Here is a 20,190-nt window from a genome sequence, read left to right as displayed (position 1 = left end):
AAGTTGACAACCAATGTTCTGGTCTTAGAAGCTCAGATTTCCCAAAAGTTTAAAATGAATATAATCAATATATGTTAACCTAATATGTAAAGCAAATACGGTGCTACATTCCAGAAACAAAAGATATGCCTTGCTTTTAAATTTAAAAAAATGTATAAAGCAGAGAAATTAGGTAGCAATTATAAGTCATCACCAAAATATGAATTGGTTTCTCTTCAAATGTTTATCTTTAAATCAATTATAAAAACGTAGAGTGGCCAGTGGACTTTCTTTTCAACATACGATTTAGTAGGGAGTGTCAGACAACACTCCCATGGCAACTCCTGGAAAAACAAAATGGATAAATCACACAAAACACGAAATTAGCTAAAAATTAAAGACCTCCGGAGTGCAGGGAAAACAAAGAGAAACAGCAGAGCTGGAAACCTGGAAACGCAGCCAGGAAAAAGCCCTCCTGGGGAGAGCTGAGATACCCAGCCATCTTATTCTTGGGAGAAATTTGTTTCGGTTTGTACGGCCTAGAGGGCATCTCACAGAGAACACAGAGCCCAGTGGAAATTCTGACAGCCGCACAGGCTTGCAGAGCTACTGCTGAGAAGGCTGCAAAGGCTGAATGGTTTCTCCTACAGTCTTATGGTAGTTAGGAGAGAAAGTCCCCCATATAGGAAACGATATGCGACACACGCAGGACTGAAGTCCCCGAGCGCCCCCACCCCCAGCCCCGCATAACTACGCTGCAAGAAATCCTAAGGGAAAGTTTTCAGACTCATGAAAAATTATCCCAGCTGAAAGCAAGGAGCGACAGGAACAAGTGAAGAGCACAAGAAAATACAAATATTTGAGTAAATATATAAGACTGTGGGTTACTTAAAGCAATAATAATGCCCATCCTATCATGAGTTTCAGCACATATGCAGGAGAGAAATACGTAAAATCACAGCACAACCTGAAGTAGGAGGGACAAATGAACTGTTGCGAGGTCCTCACATGCCGAAGTGATGAATGTACTGAGACGTGCGCTTGTCTTATTGCAGTCAGACGAGGATACATAATGTAATCTCTAGAACTACTAATGAAGGATACAAAAAGGTATAACTCAAAAGAGAACAAAGCAGATTAAATAAAGGAAAGAAAAAAACTTTATGAATCCAAAGGAAGGGAGGAAAAACAAGAATGAAGAACACGTAAGCCAACTACAAAACAGGCAGCAAGATACGAGGCTTCACACCAGCCCCATCGGTAATTCATGAAATGTAAATGGATCACACACTATACGGACTGGATTTCAAAAAAGATTCAATATTTGCCATCTACGAGAAATGCATTTTATGTGTATTTGAGTTACAAAGAAATGTTAAAAGTTAAAGGATGTAAAAAAGACAGAGCTTGCTAATCTCAAAGAAAAGAAAACGGATATGTCTATCTATTATCAGAGAAAGTAAGCACTCAGGAAAGAAGTGTGATGGATAAAGAGAGAAATTTTATAATGATGAAGTGTCAATTCAACAGGCATCAATTTATACGTGCCCATAAGATAACCTCGGCATATATAAAGCAAAGATTAACAGAACTAAAGCCTACAGAGATAAATTGACCATCGGAGTGGAGATGTTAATATCTCCTGGTATCTCCTGGTAACAGATAAAGACAACACACAAAAGCTTGGTTAAAATATAGACGATCTGAATAATGCGAGTAGTTAACTTCACAGAAGTGATATTTACGGAATGATAAAACCCAAACCCGCAGAAGACATATTTGTTTCAAATGCGCTTGGAACATTCATCAAGACACACCTCCTCCTGGTCCTGAATCAAGTTACTACAAATTTCGTAAGACTGAAAGGATACAGTGTATGATCTTGGACCAGAATGGAATTTAACTGGATATCAATAACAGCAACAACAACAACAAAAAAAAAACAATTAGAAAATCCTCCAAAGATTTGGAAATTAGTAACAAACTATAGAAATGATCCCTGAAAGTATAGTCTTCAAAGATTTGGAAATTAGGAAGAACAAATAATCCATAGAAGAAAGAAGAAAACACAAGGGAAGTTTGTTTTGTTTTTGGTTTTTTTTAAACATTTGAACCAAATAGTAATGAATAGATGGCATACCCGTATTTGTTGGAAACAGCTCAAGTCATGATTAGAAGGAACTTGAGATTTTAAAATGTATGTGCTACAAGAGAGGTTAACTGAAATTAATCCTCTATGTCTCCATGTTGACAAATGAAAAATGAGGTGCAAATTAAGCCCAAAATGAGAAGAAAGAAATAATAGAACTAAGTTCAGAAATCAATAAAAATCAATAAAAAGCAGGCAAACCACAGCTGCAAATGGCCAAGCATCCGAGATACATTGGGCAGATGCGGTCCCGCAAATGATTGTGACAGGTGCCGGTCCAAAAGCGTGGGCTTAGGAAACAGTTAACAGAAACTTGAACCCTATCTTTGCCACTTTTTATTGGTTTAACAATAGATGAATTATTGAACCCTTTTGGACTTTGGTCATTTAATCCAAAAGATGGGAATAATACCCCTTGGAGTTGTCTGGAGGATTTAATTCAAAGAATATATTTCAATCACCTAATATAAAACATGGTTTAGCATATGTGAATTTCTTCTTTTCCTTCCTTCCTTCCTTCCTTTCCTTTTGGAAAGGAGTTACTTACACGACCGGATGCATTGATTTCCTCAAGCCCTGTCTAGACACATCTTAAATGTACCGTCAATTAAGTCCATTGATTCAAAGCCCATTGATTCATCAATCAAATATTCAGACCACAGACTAAGTCTGAATCTCTCACAGAGTTTTCATATTTAAAAGGACCATAAAGACCGTTAGAGAAAAGTCACAGCAGGGTGACCAAAATCCTTTCTAAAAACCATAAGTGGTTCTATAATGTTTTCAACAGACTATTCGGTTTCATCGCCTAAAAATGGCAACATTCAAACAATGACAGGCTTTTCTTCCCTTTGTAACTTTCTTCACTAAACCTGGCACGTATGATGCACACACAATATGGATCGATCACGAATCAGATTTAGCCTTGGAAGACTCAGTTATACCCCCATTCCTAAATGCAGAATATATGTATGTCAAAATATACCTAATTCCACCTTCACGTGGTTAACCTTTGGTCCAAGAAGAACAGGAATTATTTTGCTGCGATCTAAAAGTGAAAGAAGAAAAGAAAAATGTGTCAGCATTGCATCGAGCTTCTCTAAGACAAGTATTTGCTGTAAACGCTTGTAACCGGAGAAAACACACTGATCGGGTTTCCCTCAGCTCCGATCTGTGGCTCCTGCAGCTAAAAGCCAGAGGAAGATGTTCACCAGGGCCCACAAGCCCCCCTGCAGGGCTTAGATGCGAAGTCCCAGGGAACTGCCTTTCTGCTCTGCCTTTATTCCACCTGTCTGCCCTCCTCAACTCCTCAAGGATAGATTTATTGGGCTCAGGGTCTCTACTTGTGCGGTAGGCAAGGCACTTGCTCTCAGGTGTAGACCCTTCCCACGCAAGCACTGAGGGGAACACCCCTTCAGTTCTGTGCTCTGGACACCTCACATGCCTCACATGCCTCACCTTAGTCCTAGCCCTGCAGGGGTGTCCACACCTGCGGGCTCAGCTCTGCCTCTGCTCCTGAGTGACTTCTGACCCTGACTGGAGGCACCTAATGCTCTCTGCCTCGGCCTCCCTCTGAATGCTGTCATACACCCTAGGGCAGCTAGTAACTGCTGAACACTGACAGCATACACTGCACCTGCTATGTGTCAGGTTCTTATTAGTCGTACGATCAGCACCGGCAACTTTCCTCATGACCGAGACTCTCCCTTCTAGTACAGCCGGTGTTTCCGGGGCATTTACAAGGAATGTACAGAGCAGTCATGACCGGTGCTCAGCAAACTCCTGGGACTTACTGGTGCTCAGCAAACACAATGCCTGCACACAAGAAGTGAAGGGGAGACTGGGGAGCTCTCCTGCACTACGCCTCAACCTACGTAAGCCCTCTCAGGAAGTGTGGTGCTGTAGAGTGAAGGGTAGAGAATGGAGTGGTGAGTGTGTGGGTAAGAACCGGAGAATGAAACTCGCAAAGGGAAACTCCAGGAGAGTCAGCTTTGGTTCCTCTGGGATTGAGACTCTCTGGGCAAGCCTGGAATCCATACAGGCAGACAGCAGGACCCGGGATACCTCCAGAGAAAGAAGGAACTCTCAGGTCTGGAGAATACTGAGGGATAGCCGTTGATTCAAGGACAAAGGGGCAAGAGGTGGTTTTGTGGAACATTTCTATTGCTTATTTCTCTGGATCCACGTGCCCCAGACTCCGGAATGTCAGCGGGAGCCCAGCGGGAGAGGTGGTGTAAAAGGACATCTTTACGACTGTGCCACCTACTAAACCTTGAAGTATATCATCGAAAACCCTGAGCACCCCATCCCCGGCATGCCCTCCTGCCCATCCATCATGTTCAACCTCTAAACTCGGCTCAGAGTCTCCTGACTCTGGTCTTCCCCTGGACTCTCTCTGCACCCTCAACACCTCACAAATGAATCCAGTTTCACATACTATGGTACTCCTACGTGGCTTATCGCCTCTCCTGCCCATAATCAAATTCCTCAAGATTAGTACATTACTCACTTCATTTCCTATTTCCCTGCCTCTTTTACCTCCTGATGCTCAGTATGGTTTATTGAATACAGAAACTTCGACGAATGAGTATCTGTTGAGTGAAAGCATACGCTAAACAACAAGAGATTCCATCAATTATTCAAGTGTGAAATAAGAGTGCTGGCTCCTGGGAGGCTCACCTATATAAAGGTCGTTTACTACTCCCTCTAAAAACAATCTATCCAGTGGGGTGAATGATGCCCAAATGATTTGACCCTTAAACATTTGAGCTAGCGATGTGGTCACAATTCCAAGTAAGTTGCCTCTGGATTCCTGTGCTGCATTACAAAGAAAACTTTGTTTTGACAAAGATACATTTGTTTCTTCCTGATTCCAAAATTCCTCTTACCTCCAACTACTGTTACATTGAAGGTTTTGGTGACATTAAATAGGTTTCCATTATAAGGAACAAAAAACACACAGGTGTAATATCCCTGATCTTCAAACTCTGCATTCTTCTGTAAAACTGGGTTTTTATTGTTCTCCATCTTTTCACAGTTCTGTTTTGTTAAAAAAGAGGAAGAAGAAGAAGAAGAAGAAGAAGAAGAAGAAGAAGAAGAAAAAGAAGAAAAAGCAAGTTAAAATATTTTAAGTAAAAGCAATATCATATAACACCGATTCAAATTTATAAAAGACTTTTATTTAAAAAAGGATATAGAATGAAAACTGGCAATTTCTGAGTTGATGTCCCAGTGATTTGGCCCTGCCTCTGGGGCAACAATGAAACATAGTCCCATTACTGTTATTATTGTTGTTATTAATACGTGCTGGGAAATAGAATATAGGAGGTGCTGTAGCTGCTCCTGTCATTCTCTTTTAATCTCTCCCTTTTACACACAAAGGGAGAGAAGGGTAAAGAGAAAGGGAGAGGGAGAAGGGAGGGAGGGGAGGAAGGATGGAGGCAAAGGAGGAGAGAGAGAGTGAGCGAGCACTACAACAAAAAAATCCTTGCTTGGGTGAAAACTTTTTGCACAACTCTATTTTGTAACACTTTTAGTCTAAATCCATTTATTCAGGACTACCCATCCTGGGGGTGGGTAGTGGAGGTGGAAGCAGAATTACTCAGAGACCTGAGTACCTAGCAGACCACCCACCCCCTTGATGCCTTCTACCAGAAGACAGTGGACTGATCAGAAATGTATCAAGAATATTCAAATCCATAGGCACACACAAACATGTCTCTCCATCACAAATTTCCATATAGGTCACAGGAAGGAATAACAAAAAAGCCACCTTCCTCAATCTAGCCATCAGTCAACCATAGAAGAGGTTCTGAAGTGATCTAAGATTCAGATATGGAAAATGGGAACTAAATTGCTAACCTTGACTATGCTACACAGTTCCTGCAAACACCAACAAGGAGAATGTACTGCCCATAGACCTCTCTCGAAGGTGGCAAAGCTGGCAGCAACTGGGGTTAGGCCCAGAGGGTGCTTAGCATGGGTTTGTAAAGCACTCACATGTGTCCCTCACTTCAGTAAATTGTTTCTGTGTATGTCAAACTTTTATGACCCCAAACTGTTCTTCCTAATGCACATTATATCAAAGACTCTTCATTTTTATTTCCAATCATTTATTTACTGATTTAGCTTCCTTGCTCTCCTCCCCTCAGGTAGGCCATGATCTGTAAATAGGCTGAGCATACTGGACCCTGTGTTTAATCATCTAGCTGGAAACATCCTCAATAGATCTATTTTCTAAATTTAAATATCCACACATTGAGATTTCTTGAAACCTAGTACACCAAACCTCACAAATTTATAGGTACTGTCAAATATTTGCACATTTGACAGGAAATAGAGTCAAGTCAACTCAGGACTGACTCAGACAGTCCTGACTGACTCAGACTTAGGAAACATTTGGATAAGAGCTCTCCTTGAAAAATCCCAAGTAAACAGTGGTGAAGCAAAAATGTGCAAAGAAAAGTTTCTACGAAAGCATCTGTGGCTTCAGCTTTCTGAAGGGCTTCGGTCTGGCTCACTCTCTCATCCAGCTCTTTACAATTTTCATAACGGAGTCACGTTTTTCAGGTTTGTTCTTCTATGGAAGTAATATAATTTGTGTTGGCTGTTTACATGTATGTATGTGTATTATATATGTGTATACTATAAGTTTATATAGGATACATAGGTGAATGTATATGTAATCGCCATAGTTTTGTCTAAAAGAGCTTTTGCAATTCAAGTAAAAGGTACACCAGCTGAAGAAAATAGATAATCCACAAAAGAAGTAATACTAAGGTGCAATACAAATAGAAAAATGTTCAATTTATTATTAAGAAAAGAAATGGGGAACAAACTACTAAAAATCACAGAAATTTTGCGTTCAGATTTTTAAATGTTCGAACGGTATGACTTCACAGTGTGTGGTGGTGGCTGAAAAGAGGGTTTTCAACTAGCACAGCTCCCCGGAGAGGAGTTTAATAATGTGTAGCAAAGTCATAAATGTGCTCATAGCCTTTGATCCAATAATTTTACTTTTAGGGATGTGATTGAAGAATAAAATCGTACATACATCCTAACACTTAGGAGAATGATATTTATTTTAGCCTTGTAAATAATAGTGGAAAGTAGGAAACTAACAAATGCCCCAAACCAGGGGACTAGTTAGACATAATACATAATGGAATGCCATGTTTGGAAGGATGTTTCAAGATGTAGGGGAATAATCACAATATAATTTTTAGTGGATAAAGGAAAAATACAAGCCATTAATATACCATTTTTATTAAAATTTTTTTTGAGATATCACTTTTTAAAAGTAGATATTTACACACTTACACACACACACACACACACACACACAAATCCCAAAGTCTCTGGCTGGTAGAATTCTGAGTGAGCTCTGCTACCTTCATTGTGCATTTTTCCATCTTCCATTTTTATAAAAGGAACTCGGGTGTTTAGAAAAAAATAGTGTATACACTAGAATTTAAAATTTTAAATATATGTGGCAGAAGAAAATGAAAATCCCTAAGCTACCATTTCTAAAAATCAGTTTGTCAAAAGAGAAGTACAGTGAAGGAGGGGCAAGGAAGAGGAAGCTCTTACCACCTATTAAAGGCTTAATTTGGGGCAGGAGCTCGTCTGAGCAGCCCTGCCGGGGCCCCTTACTCCGATGGGCTGGCAGAGCTGTCGCGGGGTCATGCAGCTTGTATGTGACAAGCATGCTTCACAGCCAACACATCCTCATTTGGGATTTTTGTCTTTTTTTCCTCAAGTCTTAAGTTAAAATATTTTTTTAAAGATTTTTTTTTATTTAAGAGAGAGAGAGGGAGAGCATGGGGGGAGGGGCAGAGAGAGAGGGAGAGTTAGAATCTCAAGCAGACTCCCTGCTGAGCTCGGAGCCAGATGCCTCTGGATCTCCCGGCCCTGAGAGCAGGACCTGAGCTGAAATCAAGAGTCAGACACTTAACCAACTGAGTCACCCAGGTGCCCCTTAAGTTAAAATATTTGAAAAGTGTTACCTTGTACAGTGATATTCTATGGGCCAGTTCTTCATAGTATGGGTGTTTACAGTTTATATGCAAAGATTTTTGAACTTCCACAGTTTTACTAATTAGTTGTTTTTCAGCAAAACAGCTGTGTTTACTTTTTCCAATGACATTTAATTTCCATTCATGTGTATCATTTCTATGAAATAAAGGTTTAAAGATATTTTATAATTAGTAGAGAGACTTTGCAAATAGCAGCTTTTAGTAACCAATCCATCCAATGAAAATCTTCCTTTTTTTTGTATAAAGAGACTCGTTCTCTGATGCCCAGACCCTGCTCTGCCCTATTTTGGTTCAGTGCAGCAAGAAATTTAACAATTGTCATGGGACGAGGGTAAGGGGCAGTGAAAGAGAAAAACCTGAGCGGTCCTACACACCACACACACACACACACACACACACACACACACTCTACTACAGACCATATATTATGCGTGTCTGGACAGAAATGTTTAAAACCTCAGTGATCTTTGAAAATGGACAAGTTCTAAGATTCTTAACCCTGAATGGGACAGTAGCAGTGAGTTCATGAGGTCCACAAACTCCTGAACTTGTTTTCTGGAAGTTTGTATACATGCATTGTGTTTTATATTTTCTGGGCAGNNGATCCTCTTCTCTTCCTGTTGAGTAAAGCCAAGTCTGGAGTGGCTACATAGCTATCCCTGCACTGTACCAAGCAAACAGTTTGAATCGGTTTTACTGCTGTTGTTCCTTCTGATTAGAAGCTAGTAATCTGGGGCGCCTGGGTGGCACAGCAGTTAAGCATCTGCCTTCGGCTCGGGGCGTGATTCCCGCGTTATGGGATCGAGCCCCACATCACACTCCTCCGCTATGAGCCTGCTTCTTCCTCTCCCACTCCCCCTGCTTGTGTTCCCTCTCTCACTGGCTGTCTCTATCTCTGCCAAATAAATAAATAAAATCTTAAAAAAAAAAAAAGAAACTAGTAATCTGCAAGAGGAAACAACTTGAACATAGTTTTTGAAAAGGAGCTTCTAAACAAGGAGATGTCCGCGTCCTGATGTTTGTTTGAACTGCACATGCGATATATGGATCCCCATACTAAACACAACAGATGTGTGTTAAGTTGTCCCGTGTGCCTTTTGTAGCCACCACAGGCTCTTGGAGTCCCCCCGCTAAGCCTACAGCAGCGTGGAAGGGAGACCAGCTCTCCCTGAGCTCCGGGCATGGCACCGCGCATGCGCCACAGGATGGCGCTTTCTCTTACGGGAGCATAGAAAGCTAAACGTCCCATAAAGCTGAGCGCTGGGCCCAAGTTCCTGCACCCGGACAGTGCGGGGGTCAGGACACAAGCACACATCGGTTTGGGGCTAAAGGCCACACACACACACACGTACACACACACACACACACACACACACACACCCTCTGAGGCAAACAGGATACGTTTCACCAGCGCACCAAATTTGCCCAATACTATGCTCTCACAGTCGAGGTGCGTCTGGCCCCTCCTTTGGGTGCGCATTCATACGAGTTGGGTCCGGGCTGGGCGGAAGTGGTGGGTGCGCCGACAAGCTGCCCTATAGGTTAAAGGCAGTAGGTCAACGGCCATGGAACATAATAGGGCTACGCAGCCCTTGGAAAGGATTCAGAATCCCACTGGCATCATCCTCTTCTCAAGTGTGTCTCATGTTTCCCCGACTTTGGACCCGCTGAGCTGGACAGAGATTTATTTCCAGACCTTTCTGCCCTGTCACTGACAAGGAAGAGAGTACATGCATATTTCCATCTTCTCGGGCCATATTGTTCTCTCCCTCTGCAGTCCTCAATTCCTAACAGTAAGGACTGACTGGCAGAATGCCCCCACGTCCCAGCCACTGCACTGGGAATACGGAAGCAAGGGGACACCATCCTTGCTTGAGGAAACTGAAGGCCAGTGTGCAGCTGAGGCCAACTGACACAAAGCTGTCACCATCCCTGTTCTCCTACAAGGACAGCCATTCCAGGTTGCAGGAGCCACTACTGCCACACAAGAGGGAATTTGAAAAGCTCTAGCCCATTCTTGGGAGGCCCTTCCCAGGTCAATCCTGCTGCTTGTCAATCTAGAACATGACTGTGGGATTTCTGTATGTGCTTTTCTCTCTATCTTCGTGCCCTCCCCTCCCCTCTCTCATCGACAACCCCTCCCTCCTGCATCCCCTCCCTTCCGGTGGATTTCCTCCTTAAAATTTGATCTGACTCCAGGATTCAAGTATCAGTCTCCAGAGGCCTTTGATTACTAGCAGAGGACTCCTGAAAAATGAAAAGATTATGGTTCTAATGGACAGATTCCACATGAAATTACAGAGGCTCCCTCACCTGAATCTTTGCACACACACACACACACGTACACACACACACCCCTCTGAGGCAAACAGGATACGTTTCACCAGCGCACCAAATTTGAAAAACTCCCCATCTTCAATGCCCCTGGGTGTCCAAAACAACCTGTGTCATTTCCCATTGGTTCCTTTTTTCTTTTTTTTTCTTTTTTTAAGATTTTATGTATTTATTTGAGAGAGAGAGTAAGAGAGAGTGCACGACCACAAGCTGGGGGAGAGGGAGAAGCAGCCTCCCCGCTTCAGGAAGCCCAATGCAGGGCTCAATCCCAGGACCCCCAGATCATGACCTGAGCCAAAGGCAGACACTGAACTCAACTGACTGAGCCACCCAGGTGCCACCCTCCCCCCCTCAGTGATTTTCAAAACCACTGTCAAGGCCACTCCTCATTCCATCACTTTAGTCTCACGTTATTCCTCAGCCTCCAACACCTTTCGAAGTTCACCACCACAGCCACTGAGCCACCTCGTTTTTCCTGCCCTGGTGGATTTTCTTCCTAGTTCTCCACACCTCTCCGACAGCCTGTCTCTATTTGATGCTTCCACTTTTCTTCTGTAACCCAGGCTGTGTCCTCCACCCTCCGTATCTGAGAGACAGTTAATGCCTTCTGTCCTTGTCTCCAAGCAACGCTTGTGGACAACTGGCTCTTCCACTCAATGGACAATTCCTGCCCTGTCCGGGGTACTTCCTGCATTTAAATCGTGCCTTTATTCAATCCGGATTGGGGAGATTTTTTTTACCCCATTTGTGAGTATTCATTCTACATTAGTGTGAAAAGACCCAGTTGTGACCTACTTCTAGAATCGTCTGTCTCTCTTCAAGGAACACATAAAATTCAAACAGGTCAAAACAAACAACAGGAAAAGAGTTCTTGAATTTCTTTCTGACTCCTGGGAGTTCCTATGTATAGAAACAAACCAAAATGACCTCATTTTGTGCAAAACCACATGAGTGATAACAGGGTTTCACCGTGATGTCTCACTCTGCTCTCAATAGCACTGTTGATAATAATCAGGACCCACCCCAGAAATCTACTACATACGAGAGCACGCCGCCGCCGCTCCCTCACCTGGCCCTGAACTATCTTCCCCAGCTCAGCCTCAGATCTCTATAAAAATACACACATACTCACATGCATATGCAAGTACACACAGAGCACCACAAATGTGCCAGATAAACACCATTTCATCAAGACTAATAATCCACCACATAGAACATCGCTTGTCCCAGTTGCTCCTTCCCAGCTCACCAAATAAAGAATAAAGACAACCTAGTTCAGTGAAAATCACGGAAACATTCAGCTGGTTTCTCTCATTTCATAGAATTTATGACTCTTGATTATGATTGTCCAGGCATAGACTATATGGGTCTGTCCCGCAAAGGTCATGCAAAGCCCTTTCTGTGCTCCTCTCTCTCACTGCCCCTGGCTGTAGGTCTGTGATTGGCTGCAAGACCTCCACATCCTTCCCTCACGCTACCACCTGATATTCAACAGACCCTGGAACACTGGACCAGGATGAGTCTACCCCAATTCCAACCCCTCTCTCCAGCCCGAGGATGCCACCCAGGAAGCTGGCGTTGCCCCCCTCCACCACACGTTCATTATGGAGTCTTCATTTATTCCATTTGACCAGCAACTCGACACAACAGGAATTTTTTAATGAATTTTAAAATGAATTTCATTTGACACCCACTTATCTTTGGTAAGCATCCCCCAAAAGAAATATTAAGGTAATCTTTGTTAAGATCACTAAGAAGATAAACACAAGCAGATAAAAACAAATATGTAATTTAATTTTTCTGTAATGAAGTATTTATTGCATGTAGTAGGAAGGGTAGGGGAGAGTAAATACATAGATTATCCTTTCGGACTGCTGTATATCCGATTTGCTGAACTAAGTCCAAGGGCGCTATGAAATATACTAACACAAAGAGAAGCTGTACTCACCCCATTTGGAAAAAGTAAGAGCCACTGTCCTCCAACTCAACTGGCCAAAACTCCAGAACGTAATCGTGCAGAGAAATTCTGGGTGAGATGCTTGAGCGGAGCTCAGTGCGCCCGTGTGGTCCACTGCCCTTGTACCATCTGATGGCGACTGTTTCATCCTTGCGCTCAGATCCTGATGAGCAATATCTCAGATAGAAAGGTTCCCCTCTGACTGCAGTGATGTTAAAACGTGAAGTACAAGTTTCTTCATAAGATTAGCCACGTAAAAGAAAGGAAAAAAAAAAAAAACAGAATGACAAAGGTAAATGTTTTCTTTCCTACCACATGAGGCGAATAAGCCAGGTGAGTAAGGAAGTCCTGAACAAACTCAACATCTCAGTCTTGTGAGTTCTCATTTAGGGTCAATCTTTCCAACACCAAGAGACAGAGGGTCAATCTTTCCAACACTAGGACGCTCTCAGGGCATAAAGGAAGACAGAATTTCCAACAGGTTTCCCCAAACAGGACAGTACCAAAACTTAACCGACCACAGCTAGAAGACAGATAAATGCAGTGACATCTTTTCAAAGAAAATGTTACACATGAAGGCTTCCTCCTAACGAAAGCCACAGAAGTGACAGTGTTGCCACACCTACCCCACGCATCCCTAGCTGGGGAGTCTCCATGGAAATGAAGACGGAGATCTAGAGGCCTCAGAGTTCCTCCCCTGTCTCACCAGAAGTGTGCTCTCCATCAGTTTCCCTGCCCGTTCCCTGGGCAGGCAGGGGGATGGTGAAGGTGCTTCTATGTGGCTTAGAGTGTGTGGGACTTCATTATCTCTCTGGGTTACCACATGGATCATCAAGAATTGATTAATAATATCACTCCAAATCTAGGTATCTGTTACTTCCCTCCTTGAGTGCTCTTGCAAGCTCGCTCTCTCTGTCCCTTCCTCCCTCTTTCAAAATCAACCCACATACTCTGACTCTGGAAACTTCTCTGATCCTTTCAGTTAACAGGGGCATCGTTCCCCTCCTTTTGAACTTCTGGTAGTTCAAAGTCAGCCCTCATGGAACCTTTCCATATCCTGTTCTCCAGTGGCTCCAGCGTGCCCTTTTATTTTATTCAAGTATAATTAACATACAGTGTTATGTTAGTTTCAGGTGTGCAACATAATGATTCAACAATTCTATGCATTACTCAGTGCTCACCATGATAAGTGTAGTCACCATACCATGTTATTACAATATTATCGACCATACTCCATATGCTATAGTTTTCATCCCCGTGATTTATTTATTTTATAACTAATTGGAAGTTTGTACTTCTTAATCCCCTTTATGTGTTTCACTCCTCCCCCCACCTCCCTTCCGGCAACCACCAATTTGTCCTCTGTATTTTAAGAGTCTGCATTTGTTTGTTTGTTTATTCATTTGTTTTGTTTTTCAGATTCCACATATAAGCAAAATTCTATGGTATTTGTCTATCTCTTTCTGACTTATTCTACTTAGCATAATGCTCTTTAGGTCCGTCCTTGTTGTCCCAAATGGCAAGATCTCATTCTTTTCTGTGGTTGAGTAATATTATACTGTGTGTAAATATATCCACCACATCATCTTTATCCATTCATCTATCTACCAATGGACGCGGCTGCTTCCACATCGCCGCCGCTGTAATTAATGCTGTGATAAACACAGGGGTGCATGTACCCTTTCTAATTAGTGTGTTTATTTTCTTTGGATAAATACCCAGTAGTGAAATTACTGAATCGTACGGTCTTTCTATTTGTAACTTTTTGAGGAACCTGCGTACTGTTTTCTGCAGGGGCCGCACCAATTTACGTTCCCACCAATAGTGCCCTTCAACTGAATTTTGAGAATGAGAATCCTTAATTTAAGTAGAGCATTTCTCTGAGGGCATGAAGAAAATGCCTTCTCTATAGTTAGGGTCTATTTCTCAAAGCAAATGTCTGGTTTTAACTCGATGTTGTTAACCACAGTGTAAAGAGGAAGTGGCTCAAAAGATAGTATTCTTTGAAAATATGGATGTCAGATCTGCCTCAAAGTACAAGTGTTAATGAACACCAACCTTGTGTTTGGTGGTTGTTATAGAAACTCCATCTTACATTTCACTCCTCAACACAGGACGTGTGATCCATGTGTAGGTGTTGGTGATAGTTTTAACTGACATCCAAAAGGATGGCACGTTTTGGATGAAATCCAAAACGATTTCATTTATTGTCCCATTTCCGGGATATAATATACTTAGAACGAAGGACACAAATCCTACAGTCTGTGCTTTTCTGTCTGGTTGCTTTCCTACATCATCATGTCTCTGACAGGCATCCACGTTGCTGCATGGAGCAGTGACTTGTTCTTTTTCTCGTAGTCCTCTATATGCTGTTGTGTTCATATTTGACAATGTATCTATTCCATGGTGTTGAACATATGGATTATTTCTAGGTTTTGGCCACTCTTAAAAAACAAAAATACTTCTATAAACACCTGCACCGGTGTGGTGATAGACACATTCACCATTTCTTTGTGGGAGGACTTACCACTTGCAGAAACCTAACCTGGCTTACAGACTTTCCAGGGGTAGATGGTTGAAGTTGAAAGTTCACACTCCCCTGGCAGCTAATGGCTTCAGCCACCTAATCTTACACTTCACACGATAGGCTTTGTTGATTAGAAATGGTTTTTGATTGGAAAAAAAAATGAGTGGAGTTCAAGGTGTATGGACTGCCCAGAGCAGAAACTCCCATTCCTACATGAACAGAGAGTAAGGATCCAATAGGATCAACAACCTACCCCTTTGGAATGATGTCTATGTTTGGAAACGTCTTGAGTTTGAACAGTAAGTAGGATACTGTCATTCAACTTCGACTAGGTTAAATAAATCCTCACGTAGAATATTGTCCTGTTTGCCCAGAGTGAACCCTTTATGAAAGGTGCTCTTCAGATACCTAAAAGGACAAAGAGCTGGGACCTTAGTAACCTTATAGAATGGGCTGTGTGGTCATTTTTGAGCCTGAAACATGTTTCATTGTAACTTGGGAGCAAGGTTATCAGTGTATGTCTACAGAGCAAGGTACCCACGATGCACAAGTTCCTGCACCTTGCTTTTTCACTCTGCAGGTTCTAACAGATTAGTCATCTGGCAGCAAGAGGAGCAGATCTCCCTCCTTCCTTTCATCTGGATAGTACGATGTTGCAAAGAATGCAGTTTTCTAATACAAGAGAGTCTGCTGTATTTCTCATCACACCCATCTGGGTAGTATGGCGTTGTTTGGATCTCAACAAAAATGGGCCCACGTAAGTAAATATTGGACTGAAATTATTTGAAAGTATCAATAACTTAAATTCCCTATCTCTTCAGCAGTAATTCTCAAAGTAGGGGATATGGCTCATGTACTGCCTTCTCCTAGAGAACAGATCAAGGCAAATCAATATTTGCGTCCTACCTTCTCCTCCAAAGCATAAGGAAAACTTACTAATCGGTCATGAATCTCTTCTCCAAAGGATCCTGATGGACCCACAGAATCCTTCTCCATAAAAGTCTCCAAGTCATCACTGCTAATCAGGTAAAACTGGTGCCCGCCACCTGATACGAAGCCTGCTCGTTTTCCCCAATCTATGCAGTCTTCCCTATGTACTCCTTCTAACGCGAATATTTCTCTCAAGACCGGTAAGGCATTCCCACTCACTGTCTTCACTACCTAAACAATAAGATGATTCTTGGCCTTCATGTTGGGAGAAAAATAACGTGTAAAACTTCTAAAAATCAATAAGAAAGACGGCTGGGAACTCTTCAGTTTTCAGTAACATAAAGCAGATGTTCATCTCGGACAAATGTAATTTGTTTCCAGATACGATCCTGCTCTCTCTCCATAAACTCAGAGGACTACATCTTTTCCTTTCCCTCTTCTTTTTCCCATATGATTCTCTACTTGATTTCATTTCTATGAACCTTTTATTCTCTATGCAGGGACACCAAATGGTTGGTAACTTTCAAAGTAAAATCTAAAACCACTAATTTTAATAAATTCAGCATCGTCAATAGCCATCTCCACATAAAGAAGTAAAACCTTGATATGCCCTCTTGACTACCCAGTAAGTATGCTTGTGAGTGATTGTACTTACTTACCGGAGGTCCTTGTAAACATAAGCACCAAAATTGTCAAGAGTAGCTCTGTATGACGCATACTGAGGATTCTGCTTCCAACGGTTTCTCTGGAAAACAGAATAAGACAGGGTCAGCCAGAAGTTGCAAACAAAAGTACACCTGCCTCGTGAAGGAGATTTGTAAAAATCTTCTGGCACACAGACTTTTAAAAAACCAGTGCCGTAAGTTTTCATATCCCTTAATATAGTCACCAAGTATTCTCAGAACTTTCAGCCACCTAGAATTCATAAAATTTCAAGGTAATGAATTTCAGCATCCAGAAAAGGAGATTTTTTAAAATCTTCTGGCACACAGACTTTAAAAAAAACCAGTGCCGTAAGTTTTCATATCCCTTAATATAGTCACCAAGTATTCTCAGAACTTTCAGCCACCTAGAATTCATAAAATTTCAAGGTAATGAATTTCAGCATCCAGAAAAAAAATCCTAAAAATGCAATTTTCTAATGTAAGAGAGTCTGCTGTATTTCAAGACTCGTCTCCTAAATCTTACCTCAAAGGTTGAGGACAAAAATATTTCCAGAAAATCTACTGTTCTATGAATAGACAGTCTGTGATATACCGACATAGGTATGACAGGTCTGCCCATGTAGGGGTGTGTGTGTGTGTGTGTGTGTGTGTGTGTGTGTTTCTCTCATCACACCAAAATCCTCATCATGATCTTCATTTGTGGCTTGAATTTTTAAATATCCATTTTCCTTCTTCAGAACTAAGTTCTTCCTAAGTTAGGAACTGACTCTATTTTGTTCATTACTGTATCACTAGAGTCCAGAACAATGCCTAGCACGGAGTAAGCACTAATACTTTCTACAGAGGAACAGGTGTATGTATGTGTGTGAAATACACACATGCCCACGTGCATTTGTTTTAGGGAAACGGAGAGACGAAACAGGAGTCTCCTACACTCCGAATGCCTAATCTACATGGACTCAAAGAACTCAAATCCGTGTCGAATTTCAGTCCTACTCCAATCCATCTTTTTGTCCTATGAATTACAGACTTAGAGAGTAGAACGGGGGAAGGGGGCAGTGGGTCTCTGACACCGAGTGTGACTATTTCGTAAGCAATCCCATGTTCCTTGCATAGCACACGCTGAGCTCCACTGGGGGAGGGAGCAGAGTATGGTGGAAGAGCTTGCCTTCTGGGGCACACAGACCTGGGTTGGCATTCCAGCTAGAGCTTTGACTAGCTGTGCGACCCTAGGCAAGTTACTTAAAAGTCTCAGATCCTATCTGCTCATGGTCTATCACTAAAATTATTGAGTGATTAGATGAGCTAATATAACGAAGGCTTTCTGGATGCGTGGTAGCCTGCCAGTCCCAAATAATTCTGTTAAAACTGCCACTACAAGGGCCCATACTAAAAAAAAAAAAAAAAAAAAAAAAAAACTGTAAAAGCCCAACATGAATCCCTCTGATATCATCTGAAACACCTCCATTGCTCCTCATGCATTGCTGGGGAGCCCACCCCCATTTTGTTAATTTAAATGAAATACCTTGGCCAACTGAGAGTAAAGGGAGACAAAAAGCTTTCCAGAAGGAGGAGAAAAGAGGCCGGCAAATATTCTGAACAGGAATATTATGTACAGAAACATGACTGGTTTTGATGCATTTACAAATAGAATAGCAGACTTTCTCTAGCTCCCAACTTCCCTACCTCCTCAACAGCCCTGATGCAGAAAACTCTACAGGTAAAGCTCTTTCTCTTTCTTATATTCTAAGATATTTGAATCTTGGCACTATCTATCTGATGGATTTTATTGTTGTTGTTCAGATCAGTGATCAGCTGACTCTGGGAGCATGCTAAAAGAAGAGCTATTTGGTCATTTTCAGTCTTTGATCCAAATTATTCCAGTTGAGTAACTTTAATGATTTTTTTCACCCATGGCTGATTAAGTGAGTTGAATTGATTTGAACATTTTTTACTCTCATCCTCACTCTTATATATGCCACATCAATGCTCTCTTCTATCTCTTTTTCCAATGGATGGACAGTTGGCTTTTTCCTTTGAAGTCCACTTAACTTTGTTTTTGTTCTGGACCAAACTAAGACAGGGATTACTGACACTAATTTTTTTTGTTTGAAGCAAAGACTTCAAAGAGAATCATGGCTGCCAATTCTTCAGTGCTATGACAGGTTTAGACATATTAATAGCGCCAACATGACAACGATTTGTTGCTGTGGGGGAGGGGGTGCCCAACAGTCAGTGGGGAATGAATTATTTTACTTTTTGTGCATACTCATGTCACCTAACATGGTTAGTGTCAGGATCTGACTTTTTGCCAGACAACTTGCCTGTCAGGCTGCAGAATTGCTGAATATATTTGAAGAATGTGAAAAGGAAGAGATGATGGCCTTTACTCCTAGGCAGCTGGTCTAGCATAGGGATCAGCAACACACTTCCCCTGAGGGTCTAGCTGAGCAGTAACATGCTATAATGGCCAAGGGGAAACAAGGGAAATAAAGAGGAGATCATAGAAGAGGAAGATTAGAATGTGAAAGGTACTAAAGGAAGATGTAAATATTGGCAAATGGTGATGTTATTAATACTGTCTCTCTATGTAGAATACATCCTCTCCCTGAATTCTTTCAAACTTCACTTGAAAGCATAGTAATCTATACATGCCATTTTTAACATCTCTATTCTATCCATTTTAATCTTGTCCATTTAATAGCATTCAACTCAAAATGTTTTGAATAAGTTCATTAATGAATTTTTAATATTTGAAGCCTTTCTATATACTTTTCTCCCTATTTGAAAATCTCAACCCTGCTTGCTGACTGACTAATTTCTAAGCTGAAACCTTTCCACCTGGTCTCTCCTCTAGCAAGACTTAGCCTTCTCCTCCTCCATCCAGTGTGAGAAAACTGCCTATATATGTACTATAGTACTTACCACACAGGACTATAAGGACAGGCTTATGGGTTTATTCTCTTACTAGTACACAGCTCCTAATAACACACTTAATCTTATTTTTTTCTTTTTATCATTCACTAAATGATGAAATAATAGACTCTGAAAAAAAAAGTTGTTTTGCATATAGATAAGCTCTTAAAACAAGCACAGAAAAATAAAAGTGATAAACCAGATACAGTACTGGTATTTTTTTGTTTTTTTCTTTACTAATAATATTAGTAAGACTAATAGCTACCATTTACTATATGCAAACCATGCACAAAATCCCACACTATGTTGTTTATATTCTTCATATTAATTTGAATTTCACAAGAAACCTATGAGGCAAATTCTATTATTTATGTCATTAACAGGTAAAAAAACAAAATTTTGAAAGGTGAGGTATATTTCCAGGTCACACATTGCTAAAGTGGCTGAACTGGATTCACCTCCAGGTCCTCTTCACAGAGATTATGCCGTTTCTCACAGAGCTACTAATTACTTCTTTATAATGAATTAAAGAGTCTACCTTTCCTTTAAAGTGTGCTGACAGCATAGTTATAACGTATGGGCCTCTGTAGGCGCTTTATGGAAATCTAACAGCATGATTGCTTGGGTGCAAATGCACATGTGTGTGTATGCAAGTGTGTGTGTGTGTATGTGTGTGTGTGTGTGTGTGTGTGTGTGTG

General features: G+C 41.4%; 1 protein-coding gene and 1 pseudogene across 4 annotated transcripts in view; both read right to left on the bottom strand.

Annotated features, from left to right (window-relative positions):
• The window catches only part of IL18R1 (interleukin 18 receptor 1), a 37,450-nt gene that overhangs the window by 11,857 nt on the left and 5,403 nt on the right, over window positions 1-20,190 (bottom strand). For 3 of the 4 annotated variants that reach the window (XM_040623649.1, XM_040623650.1, XM_040623651.1), the window contains exons 2-6: window positions 16,571-16,656; window positions 12,446-12,689; window positions 8,134-8,299; window positions 5,017-5,167; window positions 3,114-3,176 (exon numbers count right to left, since the gene is read on the bottom strand). In XM_040623649.1, coding sequence (XP_040479583.1) covers window positions 3,114-3,176; window positions 5,017-5,167; window positions 8,134-8,299; window positions 12,446-12,689; window positions 16,571-16,628 — 682 coding nt within the window. In that variant the 5' untranslated portion in view covers window positions 16,629-16,656. Of the gene's footprint in view, window positions 1-3,113; window positions 3,177-5,016; window positions 5,168-8,133; window positions 8,300-12,445; window positions 12,690-16,570; window positions 16,657-20,190 lie in introns of those variants that run through there. The other variant, XM_040623653.1, reaches the window with a different exon arrangement.
• On the bottom strand, window positions 1,925-1,994 carry LOC121101109 (annotated as a pseudogene).

This window comes from Ursus maritimus, unplaced genomic scaffold (assembly GCF_017311325.1).
Source record: "Ursus maritimus isolate PB19 unplaced genomic scaffold, ASM1731132v1 scaffold_6, whole genome shotgun sequence".
Taxonomy (NCBI): domain Eukaryota; kingdom Metazoa; phylum Chordata; class Mammalia; order Carnivora; family Ursidae; genus Ursus; species Ursus maritimus.
Note: the sequence above shows the minus strand (reverse complement) of the source record. Positions and strands in the feature narration are given on the sequence as shown.